At 47.3% G+C, this 21,149-nt stretch overlaps 1 protein-coding gene across 4 annotated transcripts in view; it reads right to left on the reverse strand.

Moving 5' to 3' along the window:
* The window catches only part of Slc25a48 (solute carrier family 25 member 48), a 39,174-nt gene extending 24,684 nt beyond the window's left edge, over window positions 1–14,490 (reverse strand). Inside the window, exons 1-3 of one of the 4 annotated variants that reach the window (XM_047556687.1) lie at window positions 14,274–14,490; window positions 8,748–8,791; window positions 1,222–1,293 (exon numbers count right to left, since the gene is read on the reverse strand). In XM_047556687.1, the coding sequence (XP_047412643.1) occupies window positions 1,222–1,293; window positions 8,748–8,791; window positions 14,274–14,319 (162 nt within the window). In that variant the 5' untranslated portion in view covers window positions 14,320–14,490. Of the gene's footprint in view, window positions 1–1,221; window positions 1,294–8,747; window positions 8,792–13,780; window positions 14,040–14,273 lie in introns of those variants that run through there. The other 3 variants (XM_047556688.1, XM_047556686.1, XM_047556689.1) reach the window with 3 other exon arrangements.
* Window positions 14,491–21,149: the final 6,659 nt, after the last annotated feature.

The raw sequence follows: 21,149 nt of genomic DNA on the forward strand, positions 1-21,149 counted from the left end.
TGGACAATGTCACAGTATTGCAGGAGGTTTCCAAGTCCTGGGCTCTAGGATGGAGCTGAGAGGAGGCAGTGATCACTATAGACCACATTTCCTGGAACTCAAGGAAAAGTTGCAGGAATGTCACAGAGCTTGCACTGTTTCTGTTTTCTTCTCCTTTTCAATTTTCACAATAAGCATATATAATTTTTTAAATGTGCTCTTTTTAGGTTAATGACTGTGGAGTATGTTTTGACATATTATACATACATGGAGTATAACTGCCCATTCTTGTGGTTGTACATGATGTGGAGTTACCCTGGTCGTGTATTCATATAGGAACATAGGAAAGTTATGTTCCTTTAAATATATCCATTTAATTCTGAATTTTCAAACTTATTTTAAATCTCTCAAAGAGGGGCTTTCGGATGTCACAAGGTAATTCTCAAGAAGGAAGTTGATGTGTCTTTTAAAAAACTTAATCAGTCTTTCCTTTTTTATTTTTAAATTTTTTTATTTGTGCCTTATAGTTATACATAATATTGGGCCTCATTTTGACATCCTCATAGGTGCGTGGAATATAACTTGCTCCAATTCAGTACTTCCACTTTCCATCTTCCTCTCCTTCCCCCTCTCCCCTTTCTGTTATTCTATCAATCTTTCATCTCTTTATTTGTATTCTTTTTTATGAGTGCATTACAGATGTACATAAAGGTGAGATTCACTGTGGTATATCCACATATGTACGTAGGATAGTTTGGCCATTTCATTCCACCATTCCCCACTTTTCCCATCCCTCCTCCTTCCCCTCAATCTCCTTCCTCTACTCCACTGATCAGAAAAGCTTGGGTCACATGGTGAGCTGGGTGTCCCCAGCCACACCCAAATATGCACCAGGAGCCTGTGGGCACATGGTTTACTGCCACTCATTCCATCCCCAAAACTGATAGGCACCTTGTTTTTGCAGGAATTTTCCACACTGTGGTTCTATATTTCTCAGATTTCTCCAGAGAAGTTACATGGAACCAGATTTCCCCCCGCTAATATTGTAGTAGGTGACAGGATAAGATAAGGTAACATGAAATACATGGGGTGTGGGGTGAGATGAGAAGGGAAAATTGGGCCAAGGAGATGGGCAGGAACGAGTGGCCTCTCGCCTGATGCGCTGGTGGAGGAGATGTGACCCAGGCCCCAGTCCACGCAGACCCTGGTAGGTATCCCTCCTCCCACCCGAGGGACACTTACACTCTCTCTCTTGTACACCATGCGGATGCAGCTGAGGGTGTTCCTGTAGCCCACACCAGCTTGCAGGCGAGTCTGTGGAGACAGACAAGGGTACAAGGCCTGCTTCATAGATCAGTCACATCTTCACGGCCCCAAAAGATGATCAGAGGAAGAAGACCTTATGCAAATTGACCCAGCCAGGAGCCAGGCTGGGGTTTAGTCCGGGTCAGCCTGTGCTTTGTCTTCTGCAGGCACTGCCCACCTAATGTCCCATTTGGTCCTGCTCAGTGCAGCAGAAACCTGCTTTGCCTGCGAGAAGGACCATGACCAGTCAGCTGTGCAAAAATGATGGCTGCTGAGGTACAATCCCTACTCACTGAGGACAAAAAGCCAAACTCAGCTTCTGTCTTTCATTTCCCCCACCGCCAACATCCTTGGGAGACCTGCTCTTCTTGCCCCTTCATCTCTCACCTGGACAAGGGTCTGGCCTTCCCTCTTCCTGTCTCTACACACAATCAGACTGATCTTGCTCAACATCAATGAAACCATATCACTGGTTAAGCTGTCCAGTGAACTCCCACCAAACTTAGGATAAATTCACACTCTGCCTGTACCCAGGGAACCCTGGGATAGGGGGTGGGGACACCTGAGCTTGCCTCTTACCCTACAGGCTGTTTCCTACCCACACCCTGGCCTCCATGCCTACCACACACACATTCCCAGTCCCTGGAGCATCCAATCCCTGCCACCTCCAGACCTTTCCTCTGACTGTTCCCTCCCACTCAAGGACTCTTCCTCCAGTTCCTGTGCTTCTCTTGGGTTTGACGGTAGCAGTGGTCTTATCTGCTTGTTTACATAGGGTCTATGATGGATTACCCCAATGGGGCAGGACCATCTGTCTACCTTCCCTTTTGTCCCCAGAGTTGGGCACAAGCTTGGTTCCATGGCTGCTCTGCACTGGCTGAGGGGCTGAAAGGCGAAGGCACGGTGTTCCCTAAGGAAGGCTGGTTTTGGTGATAAACAGAGGGTCTGAGGAAGCCCACAAAATTCCCCAGACCACCCCTTACCCTAGTCTCAGAGGGTTCCACTTATTTTAAGATGAGTGGTTTATAATTTTTCCATGAAATGCTTTCTTGGTACCCCCAACATGCTATGCCTGTGAGGAAGGAGCTGTGAGAGTCACAAAGGAGGGGACACTGGCCCTGTTCCCACAGTGCCCAGGCATACTGAGGAGCTAAGACCCAGAGACGCTAGTGACTTCACACAAACTGAGCTCACCACCAAGCCAAGTGGAGAGACCCAGGGAGGAGCACATCCTCACCTCACGGTCCCCTAAGTGACGCTTTTTGGCATGGAGCTTTTCTCCATTTCCAACTTTCCTACAATAAGCAAGGATGACGTTTATATGATTTTAAAAATAATTTTAAGTATACAACTAATAAGGGAATGAATACATTCTCTGAATTTAAAAGTTTTAATATCACATATAAGGATATAATCTCCTTTGATCCACTCCTTTCTCTCCCCCTGTCCCTCCCTGGAGTAATAATCATGACTAGTAGCATGGCCAAAGGTTTGATTGGCATCCATCTATTTTTATAAACACATGCAACCATAGAAAACATACAGGAAAGGGTATCACATTGTTCATAAGTATTACTTTCATAATCAGAGAAATGTATTTATTGACTCATTCAACCAATATTTGTCGATTGTCTGCAGCATAACAGTCTGTTCAACCTCAGGAAATTCCTCAGTATAGAAGACAAAGTCTCTGACCTCACGGGACTTCAGCCTACTAGGGCTGGAAAAGATAGTCCATAAAAAATAATTCTCAGGTAAATATGTATGTTCAATGGTGATGTTCTAAGGAGAAAAAGAAGCCACAGACAAGAAAGGGTGGGTGGTGCTAAAGAAATTCACTTTTAAATTGGGTGGTCAGAGGAACACCCTGGAAAAGCAGCAAGATGGAAACTGGGGCATCACATTCTCCTTTTGTAGAACCACAAAAGGTTACCTTGGAATGGAGTGTCTCCAACTAGGACAACTATTAGGACTAGAGGAAATGATGTAGATCTCTCTCTATGTCTCATGTAAAGCTGGTTTGAGATCCTACACTGTCCCTCTGCCAGGGTTGTGCATCCACACAGTAATAAGTCTCCCAGAAGGAGCAAGTTCCCACTCAAGTTAAGTGTTCAAACTACTTAAGAAAATGGTGCATGGGGGGCCTCGACCCCAAAGCAGAACCTGGACCATAGAATAATTTCAAAGCCATGGAGTAAAGGTCTGCCAGGCATGCTAAGCTTAGCATGTCACTGAGGCAAGTGGCAAAGGCCAAGCTCTAGGACCACCAATTACAACAAGCACTAGCATTTAGTATGCACCAACTACAAACAGGGCATCTTGTAGAAGTTACCTCACTGAATCCCACCAATGCTGTGAGGCATGGATACCATCCACATTTTACATGAAGAGCTGACTCTCTCTCTGTTAATTTCCTATTGCTGTGGAAGTGGCTTGAAACAACAAAAGTTTAATCTTGTACAGTTCTAGATGCCAAAAATCCCAGTTTCATGCCACTGAGCAGCCAGCAGCTAGTTCCCCGATCTGTGGTCAGGCAGCTGAGGTCACTGGAAGGAGCTTTGACCTAGGTCTGCAGCTCAGGTCCTGGCAACTGGATTCTTCCATGGGTGGGCTCTGGACCTCAGGTAACCCACTTATCTGCCTTCCCACACCCTTGCATATGTCCTCATCAGGGTGGGGCCATCTTGCTGGTCACTCTGTCTTCAGCACCTCCATGGACAATCTTCATGACAGCCTTACCAGGGAGGTGCTGTGTGCCCATTTTACAGACAAGAAAACCAGATTTCAAGGAGGGTAGGTGCTGTTCCCTGGAGTCACAGGAGTTGGTGAGGAGGCTGGGACTGAACTTCCAGTTCTTTGAACTAGCCCAGGTCTTTCTCAGTGGGCAGGTACTCCAGAGAACATGTCAACCAGAGGGAAGGAAGGATGTTCCAGAGTGAACAAGGGCCCAGCTCCATACCCCAAGGGCAGGACCCTACGTCACATGAGCCCCATTGTTAGTGACTGATGTCTGGGCAGCAGGTTCTCAGGCTGACTACAAACTGTCTCAGGAAGGGTTCCCTTGAGGCGCAGGGTCAGAGTGGAGAAAAGGAAGGGGCCCCCAAACTTTCTAGGTGATAGGTGGCAAAATTTGCAACTAAGCACAGACAGAGAGGGCTCACTCCCCTGAGGTCCTTAATCCAATGACTGTCATCCGTAGAAAGGAGAAGGAGACTGGTCACCCAGCCATCCAGAGGAAGAGACCATGTGAAGACAGGCAGAGACTGGCATGATGCAGCCATGGCCCAGGAGCACCAGGATTGCCAACAGTGGAGCCAGGAGAGAAGACTGGGATAGCGTCTCCCTCAGAGCCTCCAGAAGGGACCAACACCTTGGTTTTGAGCTTCCTGCTTCCTAGACTAGGAAAGAATAAATTCTTGTTGTTTTAAGCCAACCAGTTTGTAGGAAATTGTTATAATAACCTAAGGAAGCTAAGACATGCCCCAATTTCTTTACAGTTAGGTCTCTCACACTTTGTTCAACAACAATTTGTTACCAACTCACTTTTATCAAGTCAGCCTAGAGAAATAGAAGCCCTTTCCCTTTCTGTGATACACAGAGGTAGATATGTGACAAGCTGCTCCATAGTCAGGAGACTGGGAAAGCCAATCTGGAGAATGATTACACATCTTTTGAAGTGTATTGGTAATCCAAAGATAAATTTATATTTGACCTTTAAGTTAATCCTTTTAAACATGTTTCTGCAAATTTGGTTAAAACCCAGTTGCATATGTTCACACAATATCATAACTGAGAAAAACTTAATTTATATAGAATGTTGTTGATAAAAATAGTAGCTACCAATTCTAAATATCTACTGGGTGTTGGAAACAACACTCTTGTCTTATATTTACCCTGTAAACCAGGGATTTGTGCCTTAACAGAAGGCTATGCAGACAGGAAATGGCAAAAGCAGGATTCAGACCCAGAGCCTGTGTGATTCCAAAGCCCATGGTCTCAGACTCAGCCCTGCTGCCTTCCCACTGACCACCTTGTCAATTGGCTTGTCAATCTACATCCTGGGATGGGGCAGAGGAAGGAGAGTTAGGTGAGTTGGAGAGGATGGAGTGGTCAGGAACAGTCTGTTCTTTCTGGAGACATCAAGGATGGCATCTGAGTCTTCCAAGTCCGACAACGCCCTGTGCAGAAGGGATATGCAACAGGCACCCTGCACTGGGCTGAGATCCTGGATAGCCACTCATTTAACAGGTGCTCTCTCTCAGTGCTCTGAACTCAGCTGTGCTCTGAACAAGGAAGAGTTAGAGGCTACTGATTGGGGAAGATCAGCCCTCTCAGGATAACTGGACTTCCCTCGTGGAGACCAGAGGGAACCCAGTGGACATCAGCAGCTGTCACAAAGGTGTGGAAGACACTCAAGAGCCCTGGGTGTCCCTTCATCTAGGCAGCAGGGACTCAGCCTTGACATGCTGGTCAGTCCACTTCAGACCTGAACTTGCTTCAGAGCCCTCCTAGGTTGACTCTGGGAGCCAGGGCCTGTGTGTGCAGGGTTGACAGGAAGTAGCCTCCCGCCTGTTTAGCTATCCTATTTTCTCTGGGCTTCTCCCAGCACCGACATTCCAGTCCTCAGTCACCTCACTACACACATGACATACACCCTGGCTGCCTTTGTGTTCCTTGAGAATGCACGTGAGGCCCATTCCTACCTTGGGCCTTCCTACTAGCTGGGTACCGGGAACAACACTCTTGTCTTATATTTACCCTGTAAATATAAGTTTGTGCCTCTGCCATAGCACTCTAACTTCAGTGTATAGCTCTTTGTATCATTTGAGTTTCAACTTGGCCACCACTACTTCAGAGAAGCCATCCTGACCTTTCCATACAGAGAAGCCCCTAGTGACTCCCTGTCATCACCTTGTGTCATTGTCTCCTCAGCATCTAAAAAAACCTACAAGTGCTTTGTGCATGTATCATGCTCCCTAATTATTGTCTATCACTCTCCTACAAATATCTGTCCCCTCACCTGCCTCCCTCACTGCTAAATCGTCAGACTTGGTCAGCTAATGGCTCCTGCAGACCGGGACTGGATGAGTGGATGAGTGCCCAGTCTCCCTCCCTCACTGTTTCCAGTTGGCTCCACTGGCACCTTCCCCTTGTGACACCCTCCCCCCGCCCATATACAATATCAAAGCTTCTGGCACAGTCCTCCCAGCCTCCCTCCAACGCTTCCTCTCAGACATTCAAACAAGTGTTTGGCAAAGGAGTGCTTCTATCAAACCAGACTCCTTATCCTCTTCCTTTCTAAGAGGCTCCAGGTCCATCCTCTCATGAGGGTGGGCAACAGAGGTCTAGGACCACCTCGGAGCAAACATATTTTCCCTGGCCTGAGACCAGTTGCTACTTCTGCTCAGTTGGTAGGCCTCGAAACTTCCCCCTGGCCTCAGACATGGTTGTAGGGCCCTCTGAAGCCCTGCCACAGAATCCCCTGATAGCCTAGCTTGTATTCCTTACATCACAGCCTTGCTCCAGGCTTCTTGCACCAGTAGCCCTGGGGAAGTGAAATTTGGGACTCCCCACTGAAGTCTGAGGACCTACCATTCTGCAGTCCTGCATGTACAAGGACAATGGTTACAAAACACCCACCTATGTGAGCCTGCAATCTCCTCTTTCTCTGGTTCTCTGCAAAATGAACCCCAGTAGCCCATCTTTCACCAGCCATTGTATCCAGAGAAAGGACGGAGGAGGCTGGACAGGCAGAGTCCCTGGGATGGTCCTATCCTCGGCATCTGCAATAGTCCCCACCCCCTCCTGCATAAGCCAAGGCTCCTGGTCCTAACTCCTGTTCCTCTGGGTCCCTCTGCTCCGAACACCCATGCGATGGGAGAATGCACAGACTTTGGCAGCCTCAATCAAAACAGCAGAGGACCTCAGCTGGTTATGGACAAGTGGTGACCTTGAGGATGGTTTCCAAAAGAGGAGTCACTCCAGAGCCAGTTCCATTCACTCTGGCCAGGAGTATTGTGGGGGCTGTTCTTCTGGGGGCCAAGCCATCAGCAACCTTATGGTGGTTTTGAGAAAGTGACTCTGGACTACCTTCTTTCATTCAGGAAACCTATACTGGGCCCCAGTCCGTTACAGGGGCTCTAAATGTGAAGAGAGCACTGACCAGTGAGGTAGGCTCACTGGAGGCCAACTTCACCTTGGGACTTTGAGTCTCAGCTCTAGCATAGCCCCCTCTAAGGTCTGGTTCCTGCCTCCATCTCTCACTCTCATGTCTACAATGGAAAGTTTGTACCATCCCAAGAGAGGCAGAACTGAGCCTGCTCAGCGCCCCACCACAAATGCCCACTGTTCAGCACTGGGGACACTGCCTGCCATCCTCTTGGCAGAGAATATTAGCCAGTGTTCTGCCCCCTCCCTCATCAGTTCATGAGAAACTTCAGACAAGGATGAGACATTTACAACCCCCATTTACCATGTCAAGGGTTTCTTCAATGTTTTAGACAAGTAGGATGATCTTCCAAATGAGAAGAGAGTAGACCTGAGTTCTGACCTAAGAGGGGCCCATTATCATTCAGGGAGGAAGATGGTGAGAAAGAAAATTGTATCACATTGCAGACACTGCTTTAGTAATGGATCTGGAAGTTAGGAGTGAGGAGGCACTGTGTACGGCCATGTTCCCAGGTGACCAAGTCCTGTTCACCTCTAGGGAAGAAGACAGGAATAGGGTGGGGTCAAAGAGCACTCCTTTGTAGCACTGTAGCATCTCACGTCTCAGCTTTTAACTTGTGTGACCTAAGACAAGAACTGTCCCCTTTCAGGGATAAATCCAAAGGCCAGGATGACTCTGTCAGCTCCAGAGTCTTCACACCCCATGTGCCTGATCAAGTTACAATGGCTCCCACTTCCAACCTAGGTTCAAGGTCCTAACCTGAGATTCAAGTCCTCTGATGATTGGGTGCTGACATGCTTTGCCTGGATTCTGATCCACAGCTCCATCAGGAACCTGATGCATCAGCAAAACTGGTCATCTGACTTTTCCCAAGCATGGACCCTACCTGATATCTCTGTCTCAGTGCCTTTGCCCATGCTGTCCCCTGTGCCTGGTACATCTTTCCTAATCATCTGAAATTCAACCTTATATTTTGGGCTCACACTAGAAGCCTCTGTTGATTGCTCAGCTGTAGAGGGACTTGGAGGAGGATACTGACCATTGTCCTGTCCCCTCCCTCATCAATCAACTCATGAGAACCTGCAGGCAGGGATGGGGCATTCATGGAAACAAATTCACCATCAAGTAGCAAGGGGAGAGTCATTCCAAACCAGGCTCCTGGTACCCCCAGACCTCTGAGCTGAGAGTAGAGAGCCTTCCCTGAAATAGAGATTCTCAGGGGAATCAGAAACAGTGGGCACGGTCCCAGAGGCAGACCTGCTCCAAGAGGTAATGGGAAACATGGCAACTGTACCTTGACTGTGTCCAAAGGGTGACCAACAATGACACTGGCTGCACCTGTGGATCAAAGAACAATACCTGGTCACTCATACCTTGGACTCCTGGTTTGTACCAGCTGGTTCTTGGAACAGGACAGAGGAGTCTGGTACATGGGTTCATTCATTCAGTCAATGATCAGTTGCTAAGGGGCTTTCAATGTACACTAGCCCAAGTACCAAGGAAGGCAGATAAAAGGGAGCAACTGAACCCTGACTCAAGAAGCACCCCAGAAAAGGGAAATAAGGTGCTGAGAAAACAATATACACATGCAGAGAAACGGATTTAGTTTCCTATCTCATACCATATAAAAATTAATTCAAAATTGATCAAAGACCTAAATGGAAGAGCTAAAACTATAAAACTCTTAAACTAAAACATAGGGGAAAAATTCCATGACCTGGAATTTGCAATGGACTCTTAGATATGACACCAAAAACACAAGCAACAAAATAAAAAAGATAAATAGGACTTCATAAAAATGATAAGCTTTTTTTAAGCATCAAATCTATCAAGGACTGGGGATATAGCTCAGTTGGTAGAGTGCTTGCTTCACATGCACAAGGCCCTAGGTTCAATCCCCAGCATCACAAGAGAAAAAAAGAAAAGAAAAAAAAAGATCTATCAAAATGTATAAATGCGTTCTACTGTCATGTATAACTAATTAGAACAAATAAAAAATTAATTAAAAAAATAACAACATAACACTATCAAGCTGGGCATGCTGGCACAAGCCTATAATCCCAGTGGTTTGGAAGGTTGAGACAGAAGGCTCACAAGTTCAAAGCCAGCCTCAGCAATGGCAAGGCACTAAGCAACTCAGTGAGACCCTGTCTCTAAATGGAATACAAAACAGGTCTGGGGATGTGGCTCAGTGGTTGAGTGCCCCTGAGTTCAATCCCTGGCACCCCGCCCCCCCCCAAAAAAAAACACTCTCAAGAAAGTGAAGACAGCCTGCAGAATGGAAGGAAATGTTTGCAAATCATATGTGTCATATATGTGATAAGGGTCTAGTATCCAGAATATACAAACTCTTACAACTAAAAATATTGTTAAATGGGTAAAGAACTTGAATAAAAAGTTCTTTAAATGAGAAAACAAATGGCCCAGAAGTTCATAAATAAATGTTCAACATCATTAGTCATTAGGAAAATACAAATCAAAATCACAGTGACACTCCCCTGTACACCTGATAGGAAAATAACAAGTGTTGGCAAGGATATAGGGAAACTGGAACTCTTGTATGTTGCTGGTGAGAATGTAAAAGGGTACAACCACTGTGGAAAACAGCTGGATGATTTCTTTAAAAAAGTTAAACATCAAATTATAGAATTACTACATGACCCAGCAATTAAATTCCTAGCAATGTATATAAGAACCGAAAGCTAGTATGTATTCACATACTCGTTCATGGCAGCTTCATTCAAAAAAGCCAAATGTCCACCAACAGATGTAGGATGAATAAAGTGTGGTATGCCCATTCACACAATGAAATATTATTTAGCTATAAATAGGAATGAAGTATTTATACATGCTACAACATGGATGAACCTCAAAAAACACATGCTAAGTGAAAGAGGTCAGACACAAAGGCAACATGTTGTATAATTCCACTTATAGGAATTATCTAGAACAGATACATTTGTAAAGACAGAAAACAGACTAGTGGGTTGCCAGGTTTGGGGGGGCGGGGGTGATGGGAGTGGCTGTTTAATGGGTACAGGATCTTCTTCCGTCATATTTAAAAGTAAACTGAAGCACAATAAAAATTTAAAACATTTGTTGAGCAAACAACCATTCATGAATTGGATAACTGCAAGGTGGGAGTGGTTCAAAAGTTCTGCCCACAGTCCCCTGGTTTCTAAAGGACAGATAGATATAGCAGAGTAAGCTGTGGTCATGTGTGCTCTAACGATGCATCATTAGATTAAATATATGCATCATTAGGTGGTTTCGTCTTTGGGCAAACATCAGAGCGTACTTCCACAAGGCTGGACTCTGGACGGTACAGCCGACTGCACAGATAGATATGTGGTATGACCACTGTCAATTACCTAGTCCATCATAGAACAAGACAATACTTCGTTATGCAGCACATGACTGTATGTGATTGGTTACACAGTTGCTTCCCTAGATATATCCTGTTGGAAAGTCCCTAGTTTTGCAAGTTAGCTGATTACTTCTGAGTAGTCAAACTTAAATTCTGCTTTTCTTTAATATAAGTATTTATAAGAAATAGCCCAAGTTGTTTAACTCAAGTTTGCAAATTAAGCAATTTTAAGGTCTCCTTGTGAGACCTCACTAGCTTTGTCTGCCCAGATTTTCTTTAGGCCCGGTCTCTGGTTTGCTTTAATAATCACGAGGAAAATGATTTGGAACTAGATAAAGGTGATGGTTTCACAGAATTGTAAAGGTACTAAATGCCACTGAATTGCACACTTTAAAATAGATAACTTTATGTTATATAAATTTCAACTCAAAAAGCAGGGAGGGTGAAGAGAAAACCCAGCAACTTTTAAGCTACCTGTAGGTTATTCAACTTTTCTTTTTTTACTTTTTTTTTTTTTTTTTGCAAGGGGGTGGGGAGCAGGTACTGGAGATTGAATCCAGGGGCACTGGGCCACATCCCCTGTCCATTTTCTCTTTATTTTGGAAGGGTCTCAGTAAGTTGCTGAGTCTGGCCTCAAACCCTCGAGTAACTGGAATTACAGGTATGCATCAAAGATATTGTCACTTTTGAACGATGCTCTTTTAAAGATCCTTTAGGAAAGGTGATGACTATACTGGATCTTTTCACCAAAGCGGGACAAAAGTCCTGTCTACACACATATACACAGAGGCCTGTACCATTTGGGGGAGAACAAGACCACCTAGATAAAGAAGCCCTGTGGAAGCTGGTGACTGAGATTCAAACAGGAACTGTTCTTCCAAAATAAATTTTCCATTATAGTGACTAAGAGGACAATGCTCTGCCAGCAGAAGTGATTTAACCAAGTCAGCTAAGTAAGGGCCCTTGGATACTCTGTATTTACAGGGACAGAGAAATCAGCAAATCCTTTGGTCCAGATCTTCCTGTCCTCTCTTCTTGCCTCATCCTTGCCCGTGAACTGGGCAGAGGTAGAGAAGTGATGGATAATGGAAGTCAGCCTCATTCTTCCCCATGAACTGGGCAGAGGTAGAGAAGTGATGGATAATGGAAGTCAAAAGAAAGCTGGGAATATTCAGTCCCACTTTGCAGGACCCCTCCCAGCAAGGAGGAAGAAGCTTTGGTCCTCAGGCTGGGAGGTGGGTCCCCCAAGGTGAGTACTGTCATCCCTTTGACCTGAGCAGCAGTTCAGACCTGGCCTTGGGTCAGCATCTCCCTGCTCACACTCATTAGCCCACATATCTGGAAAGCAAGGGGTGTCAGCTTTTTTAAAGTGGGATTTTGAGGTCAACAGACTTTGGGATCTCAGAGACTTGTATAAATCCAAAAGAAACGTGGAGGTTGTTAAGGGAAAATTTTTCCATAGAAGGTTTTTAACAAAGACAACAACTCTGGACAAGTCTGGGGGTTACCGCCATGGCAGATAGACCCTGGTGCCAAGTTGTCTGGGTCAGAATTCCAGTACCTATGTTAGATGCATGGCCTTAGGATTTCTCTGTACCTCAAATCTGTAAAATGAGAATGTAATAGTACCTACTTTATTGGGATTATTAATGAAGAAATGTGCACAAACAGATGCAAGACACCCCACTTTTCAGGATTTAACTGATATGAAAGATTTGGGAAAGGCAAATTTACAGAGAGGAGATTAGCAGTTGTCTAACGGGGCGGAGGGGGACAAAGATCAACTGTAAATGGACTTATAAATGTAAATGCTCTATAACTAATTAAAAATATATTTTTAGCTGTACATGGACACAATATCTTTATTTTTTTTTAATGTGGTGCTGAGGATCGAACCCAGTGCCTCACATGTGCTAGGCGAGTGCTGTACCACTGAGTCAGGTACACGTGCTAGGCGAATGCTGTACCACCCAGCCCTCTATAACTAATTTATAGTGATGGTTGCAGCACTTGGTAAAGTTAGTAAAAAATCATTGAATTGTACACTTGAAATGAAAGAGTTTTATGTTATGTAAAATTAACTTCAATAAACTTTGTATAAACTTCAACAAAAATAAAGTTACACCTACTAAGCATTCAGTGTGACTACATTCACCATCATTTCATGCAGGCAAAACAACAACAACAAAAGACATGTTAGCATTAACAAAGTAAGGGCAATCTCAGATTAAAATCAATCCCCTACTTGCTGTGTGGGGATTGTCTAATCAGAGGACTGGGCTCCTCTACCTCAGCCCACCCTCCCCGGCAGTTCTCAAACTCAGGTATCTGCAACTCTAGTGAATACTTAAGAGAAGGGTCTCCCCTCTCAGGCTGCCCCTCCAAATGGATGAAGGATTGTCCAAAGAGGGCTTGAGTATGTCAAATGGGCCTCTGGCTGCAGCCCCTGGCTGGTAAAATTAGAAGAGGTACTTCTCAGCCCCCGCTTCCAGAGGCTTCTGTGGAAGAAGCCACCTCTGTCCAGGAAGGTGTGTACAGGGGCCCAGCTGCCACCCGCCAGGGGAAAGATCCGAGGCCTCCTAGGTGGGAGGGGAGGAGCTGGAGTCTTATCTGGTTGGTTGCTCTTTTTATTTAGTTCCGCCCTTTGGGGGAGGGGCTGCTTTTAACATTTTTTTAAACAGCATTTCTTTTAATCTTGGGTGGGTCAAAAGAAAGGTACACTTACTCCCTCATACTGAGAAAGGAGGATACATGTATTTAAAAAGGAGAAACAAGGAAATTGTATATGCACCTCTGGCCCAAGCAACCCATCTTAGGTCTAGCATAGCAGCTCAGGGAGTGATGGCGAAGGGACCAGTGGGCCCAATAGTGCCAGGAGGAAGGACCTTGCAGGAAGGCATTGGCTTAGTGTTGACAACTGCTGAGATCAGGAAGGGTTCCTGCCAGCTATTAATGGGCACCTGCAACCTTGGAGCTCCTCTCCCCTGCTCTGCGCGTTAGGCTCCTTCCAGTCCGACCTTGCAACTCCTCACCACCCCGCGGCCAGGATTCAGCCGCCAAGCGCCAATCCACACCCAAGTTTCCGCTAGCCACGTCCCCAGATTCAGGTGCGCACCCGTCACCGAAGGGTGTGTGCACGCCAGAGAGGCTCCATTGGCTATGAGCTCTGACGGACTGTTTAATCATTACCAAATCAAGCTCCTCGGACCCTAAGGTTCAAGCAAGTCAGCTCAGGGTGAATCATGAAACTCGAGGAGTTCTACTCCAGTAGCGAGCCAGGAACTGCAAGCCCATTCGAGAGGACTTCGGGCGGGGCGATCCCCGCACAGAGGTGTCGCGCGTGAGGGAAGTCGCGGGGCGCAAAGTTTCCAAAACCAGAGCAGAGTGCAAAGAGCCCCGCGCAGCGCTCGTAGCTCACGCTCTGGTCAGCGGGTCTCCCCTCAGCACACTCACCTCCGATCCAACCCGCGGCAAAGTCTTCCAGTTGGAAGCTGCTCATGGTTGGTGCAGAGCCAGGTTGTGTCCCGCTGTCCCAGAGTCAGTGCAGTGCCCACTCAGTGCCTGCAGGACATGACCCTCGGGGGCCAAGCGCTCTGATGAAAGTGGGAGTCTCGGAGTCCTCTGCAGGTCTTACTCCTAAGCCAGTGTCCAAGTCACTCGCTGGGCCGGCTGCCCGCTCACCTCTGCAAGTGCCGCTGACATCACGCCCCCAGTGGACCTTAAAGGCGCAGCACTCAGGCAGGATGAGGGTGCCCGCGTCATACCCAGGTCCAGAGAGGCCAGGTCCGCCAAATGGAATTTCCTCCCTTGTCCTCGTCATCCTCTCCCTTATCAAGTGCAGAGCCTTAACGCCTTTGAGGTGAAAGTGTCCATCGGAGTCTGCAATTGATGTCATTGCCTCTGACACTAGAAATGAGAGATATTTTTGCAAAGTTCATTAGAGGAAGGAAGAGAGTTTTATCCAAAGTCAGGAAACACTTGATTACAAATACCAAAGTCTTGCTGTGATAGGATTATTTACCTATGGAAACGCATCATCCTGTGCTTGAGTTGAACAGTACTGAAATGATTCTAATATCCAGCTATAAACCCATTCTCCATTCTTTGAGGAGCTGATTAAAAGCCACAGACAGTTTTGCTATAAAATACACAGAACTCACGAATTTCCAAGTGAGTTTTAGAGTTAAGGAACTTTCCCCCCAAGTCCTCCCTGCATTCTCCATGAATCTCCCCCACCTTAGTGAGTAATGAGATATTGTATGAAAAACAAGTCAGCTTCAAATTACTTCTAAATACATACTAGCTATTACTGATGTCCAGCATTTTCTGAACACTTAAATTATGCCCCATTCCCTGTGCTGGGCTTACTCCTTACAGTGGCTCTGTGAGTTCTATACTATTAATTCCATATCACAGAAGATGGAAATTATTTTATGTTCTTCGCATGTGTATTTCACATATATATTTTAATCTTTTAGCAAACTGGCCCAAATTAGGATGTGAAAGTTTCCACATCTGAGTTATAGACTTGGCTGCCTGAGAACAGTTCCAGCATATTCCCAAAGAACTGCTTTAATTGGGAAAGGCCCAGAGAGATTCCACCCATAACGTAAGGTCCGGCAGCATCCCTGATGAGGACACACAGTCCACTGGCAACGAAGCCCTAGACAGGTGGGAATTTCCAAGTCCTGAAGATCTCAGCCTGCTCCTAGCCAGAACTTGAGGAGGAGTAAGGTTAAGCTGAAAAATCCCTCCAGTACCTGGGAGTGAGGTCCAGGTGGTCAGATAGCACAATGCAGATAGTCCTAGAGCTGCCAGAAATCACTGATACCCCCATTCCAGTGAAGCAAGAACAAACGTCAGGCAGTTAGTGTGGCTAGATGATCAGATCAAGAAGATGGGAGCTGATTCTAAAGGAATGGAATGTTAATATCTTCAGGACACATCTCTCTCACTCATGGCCAAAGTCACTTGCCTCTTGGGTATTGAAATGCTAATATACCTCCAGAGCCCTTCTCCCTGCTGAAATCTGGTGTCAAGGTGACTTGCTTCAGGGGAACTGTTCCTCCCAACAAGAGGCTATTAATGAATGCCTCCTGGGCTGCTCCCTTCCGCCTGGACCCCTGGGCAGCTTCACTCCTGCCCTTGGCCCACCTTTTGGTCACGAGTCACTTTGGTCACAGGTTACGTATGCAGGATGTGGAGAGAGGCCATGAGAATGAAGACATTCTAAAATGCCTAAAAGGTACAGGACATCCCCACTTCTGGGGATGTCAACCCTGGGTCCTCTTCTTCCTCCTGGGGGAAGTCTGTTTCCATCCTTAAATAAAACTTGCTTTCTACGCTTGCCTCGGCATTTTGTCATGGGCCCGTGGTATTACCACCCCCATTTGACCCTTCCTCTCTACAGAACAGAGGTTCACTTGATGCCTTGACTATATCCCTTGTCACTTTGTAACTTACATGGTTTTTTTCTTTTTCCCCAACCTTCTCCTTCATCTTCTTTTCCCTGATCTTCTTTTCCCTAAATTTTTCCTCCCTGATCTTGTCCTTGATCTTCTTTTCCCTAACCTTCTCCTCCTTGATCTTCTTTTCCCTGGTCTTTTCCTTCCTGATCTCTCCTCCCTGATCTCATTTTCTCTGAATCACCTCTTAAAATCCCCCTGCTCCCCATGATGGGCAGAATCACAGTCTTTGGGACAAGACTGTGTTTCTTTTGCAAACAAAGCAACAAAACTTCTTTGTTTTTCTCAAAACTGTGTCCTCATTGTTGGACTGGCCTTGGGGACAAAGACCGAGCTTTCAGCAAGATCTACACCTCTCATCCTGCTCCTCCACCCTTCCCATCCATTCACCCCTCCAGAGGCAGCACTATGTCTCCCTGTGCTGTGTCAACAGTGGGATTCTAATCAACTGTGGCTTCCTCTGTCCCATGCCATCCCTAGGCAGTGACACCTTTTAGCACATCCCAGTCAGCCATGTCCCATTCAGCATCCTCTGCCCAGAACACCTGGTGGTTCAGGTCTCAGGTAGCGCTTTCCAGGATCCAACTCCCAGCCACATGATGATGCAGCTTATATTGCCCACCCTGGGCCAGCCAGAAGGCAGAGGGGTGGTCTGCTCTCCCTCATGCTCCCTCTATAGGCAGACTGTGCACCTAGACTAGTCCCCAGCTCTGGTTCATGCTCACTGGGGATGTGAGCTAGCCATGTATGGGGCTTTTGTTCCAGTGGAGCATCCTGCCCTCCCCTCCCTTTAAGGAAGAGGATGCCTGTCCTTGACACCCTGCTAGTTTCCTGTAGGGACTCAGCTCTGGGTCCCAACCAAGGTAACTTAGGGTTGATAAGAATGGTAAGGAATAAGGTCTGGAGGAAGGGGTCTCTGCTGGGTCTGCTCTTGTCCCACTTGCACACATCCATGTCACACTAGCCAGGACAATGTGCAGCAGCAGCTGGTCAAGACACCTTCCAAAGCAAGATGGAGTCTGACCATTGAAGCTTGGGCCTGCTGAGGAGTAGGGGCTTGGAGGTAGGAGGGATCCTCCTGCAGGCCCCACCTCTCGCATCCCCAGGTGCATGGAGAGTGTTCCTGTGTTTGGGTGTGAGAGCCAGAGCACCCCCTGTGAGGGAGGAGTCCAGGATAGAGCCCAAGCCTGGCTGAGGGGATCATAAAGTCCCATCTTTGAGCTCAGCTCCTGCCACACATTGTAACCCACTCAGTCTTGAGGTTGCAGATCCACCACTAGCACTCTCCACCCCCACCCCCCAGTCCCAGCTGAGCCCTGCCTTACTCAAGACCTGTGCCTGGAACATTCATGGGAAATAAAAGGTCTCGGCAGAGTGGCGCTTTGGCGAGTTCACCATTGGAATGAATCCACAAGTGAAAAGACTGCCAATTCCCAAGGCCGGTCTTCTGCAGGACCACCTAAGTGTCCCCAGGCAGACTGCCATCCCCTCAGTCCAATGTCAGCACCCGCAGTGAGGTCCTGAGTTGGCAGTCAATGTCCCATGAAGCCAGAGACGGCCTCCCAGGCCCAAAAATCTGCTGCTTGAACTCTTACAGAGTTGGAGCAGAGCAGGAGACGGCTCCTTTTCAAGATGAACCACTGGGCTCCGTTATCAAATGTGTGCCATGAATTTGCTCATAAGGCCCAGTACCAAGGGAGGAGGTTGTCCAGGAGGAACCCTAAGTTTAGTGGCAGCCACAGGTCAGGCCTGAGAATCCCAGCCAGGCAGTGCTCCCTGCCCCACGTTCTTTCCCCACTGCATAATCAGATCCCTTGAGGGACATTCTTCCCCCTCCCCCTGGGACTAGACTGAGTGTCCTACTCCTTTGAGGTTGTATTCAGCTGTTACCTCCTAATATACCTTTGAGATTCCCATCACCCCATTCCACTGCGAATCTGCCAGCTCTCAGCTGTGTTCTAGTACATGCTGGGTGTATCCATATTGCTGCTGCCACTCTCTGGCTTATGTCTGCCTTCCCATCCAGACTGTGGCCCTGCCTTATTCTCTTTCGGTCCTGCAGAGCCTGGCACAGCTCTGGTGCTCAGTTTACGTGGGGTTAGCTGGGTCTTAAATGGAGAGGCCCAGGGTAATGTCTGAAGAATCTGCTGACTGCTGGCAGCTGAGGGGAGTGTCCAGGTACAAAGCAGAGCTGATGAGGCAGCCATCTCATTTCTGGAGCAAGGCCCCTGCCTGGGCCTTTCCTAGAGCATCACAGGCGCTTAGCTAATTTCAGGCCCTTGAATGAACTAGCCACTTTTCTACCTCAGGGCCTTGGCACAGATCACTCCCTCTGCTAGCAGCTCCCCTGCCTTCCCTTCTCAGAACCAGCTCCTTCTTCCTTTAGGTCTATGCTGGAGCTGCCTGCACAGGGAGGCCTCTCCATTCTTCAGAGGTGAAGGTCTCTTGTCAGGCACCCCTGTTTCTCTCTCAGGCCTCACCAGGTGGGTCCATCTTTGTGCAGTCCCCAGTGGCTCCAGGAGGGTAGAACTCCTGACTCACCCACTGCCGCATTGCTGGGCTTCCCCGCAGAGCGGATGGGTGGCAGTGCTAGTATGTGATGGCAACAGGGCCACACGTGTGGTCCTTGGATGTTTGGATGGCTGCCTTGTTTCTGCACTGGACAGTGAAAGCTCAGTCAGGAAAAGGAGAGGACTGCACTGTCATTTTCCAGGTGCTGTGTGAGCTTCTTATTAGGAGCAGGGTTCCCTCCGTGTTGGACCCATTGCCTATTCAGTATGACGCTTAGAGTTAGGAAACAGGCAAGTGGCCATGAGGTGAGGCAGGCAGCCTGGGCCGCTGGGATCTGGGCCTGGTGTTGCTGCTACCTGGACTGTTTTTTGAAAGGTAGGGGTGGTGCCCTCTTAGGTGGTGTCCAAAGAATGAAATTCTGGGCCAGACACTTGCAGTGGGTGTCTTGTTAAGATGTGCCAGAAGAGGGCGCTGCTACACAGCACTTGGGGCTCTCAGACAGAAAAGGCCAGCGAGGCGGCCCACTCCCGGCAATGGCACGGTGTTTTTTGTTCCATTTTTCTTGGCACTGATTGACAGGGAGCCAGACTCAGTATATACCTGGGCAAGGAAAGAAATGCTGATCTGGGAACTCAGAGAGGAGTCTGAGGGTGCCAGAGTCAACCTTGAGAGGCTTCCTGGGAACTGTGTACTTGGAGGGGAGAACACCCCAGTAGAGTCGGAACACCTGGGAACTCTTTACCTGCCTTGGTTTATCAAGACCTCAGTGTGCCAGCCTCCTTTCCAAGGGTTCCAAGCCCTTGGCTCTGTGAGCTCTATTTATACCATCCCATTGAATTCTATCAGGTGGGACAGCATTTTTTCCATTTCCGGTGGGAAGAGTAAGGAGGTTAAGCAATTTCTCCAAAGTCACACAGCCAGGCGGAAGGTTATCAGTTAATGCTTGCTGTTTAACTCCTGGCCAACACTCAGAAAATGAACTTGACTTTCCTAAAGGTCCTTGTCCTCGGTCCCCTGGTTCTGCATTAATGTCCTAATATCTCTGCCTCAGTTTCTCCACCATCAGTGAGACAGGATTAACATTTGTCAACTCCATCATATTCTTGGGCCTTCTGGAAGAGATGACTCAGTAATGGAGAGAGGAAAATATCTCCCCTGAGTTCCATCCCAGTGCCTTGGGCTACCTTTGTCTTTTCTTCCATGACTGGGTCCTGTGGGCTTGGTGGACTTCTGAGAAGTCCTGGCTCCCTTTGCTTTTTCTTCTCAACTTGTGAACACAAATGGGCTAGTGCTGAGGATAAGTGGAGGTCAGGCAGTCAGGGGTCAGGATCCTGGGCTGGGGAACTCTGGAACTGAGGGATCCCTCTGGGAGAAGAGACTGTGGGAGGTAGAAGGAGCCCTTCCTGCTGTTGAGGTCACCCCTCAAAGCCTTGCTGAGCACCTGCTAAGTGCTAAGCTACTTGATGCAGAGAAGCTTGTGGTGCTGGTAGTGAGAGAGGCATTTGTGTCTCATGGTGGGTCTCCTCTGTCACCAGACATCAGCTACAGGGCTCTGTGGGGAGACTAGCAAACCTCAGTGCTTCCTGGCCAAAAAAAAAAAAAAAAAAAAATAGAGGCCTGAATATACCATTGAAAGTCTGAAAGCAGACCAGAGGAAGAGGGAGTGGCACTTGGTCATGGAGAAGGGACAGCAGGTAGAAGGAGTAATCTGGCTAGAAGATGCTAAAGGGGCTTCGGTGACCACCAGTGCTGATGGCACAAAGTTTGTACATCACCTGGCATTCAAGGCTCTCAGTGTCTGGCCTCAATTGTCCTTCCACTCTCCTTCCTCTACTTTTTCCCTGGCTATATAGCTCCATTTAGCCAGAATGGGTCCCCTTTTATTTTTTAACTAATGCCTCACCCATTATCCCAACAATTAAGGTTCCAGTGTTTGCTATGTGAGCCCAGGTACATACAAACCTCTCTGAATACCTACTAGGGACTACTGCTAGTTGATAGGGATATAACCCTTTTCTTTTAAGTGCATCTTCCTAAGTACAGTGCTAATGCTGCCCCCTGAATCCCCTCCCTAACTCCAGGGCTTGCCTGGTAAACTCTCTCTCCAAGAATCACCAGAATTGGGCACTATATTATAGATTGTACCATTATGGTAGCCTGACTCCAAGATGCTGCCCAGTGATCTCATCATCCATGTCCTTCTGAGGTCTCTTTCCACCTTAACTAGAGCTAATTTCTGTGACAGTGTTGCAGAGGTGACCATGTGACTTCCTGGATCACTTGTTCTGGGAGACAAGTCACCTTGTTAAGAGAGCACTCTCGCCATGTAGAGGGGTCCACATGATCAGGAACT

The sequence above is a fragment of the Sciurus carolinensis genome, chromosome 6 (assembly GCF_902686445.1).
Source record: "Sciurus carolinensis chromosome 6, mSciCar1.2, whole genome shotgun sequence".
Lineage (NCBI taxonomy): Eukaryota > Metazoa > Chordata > Mammalia > Rodentia > Sciuridae > Sciurus > Sciurus carolinensis.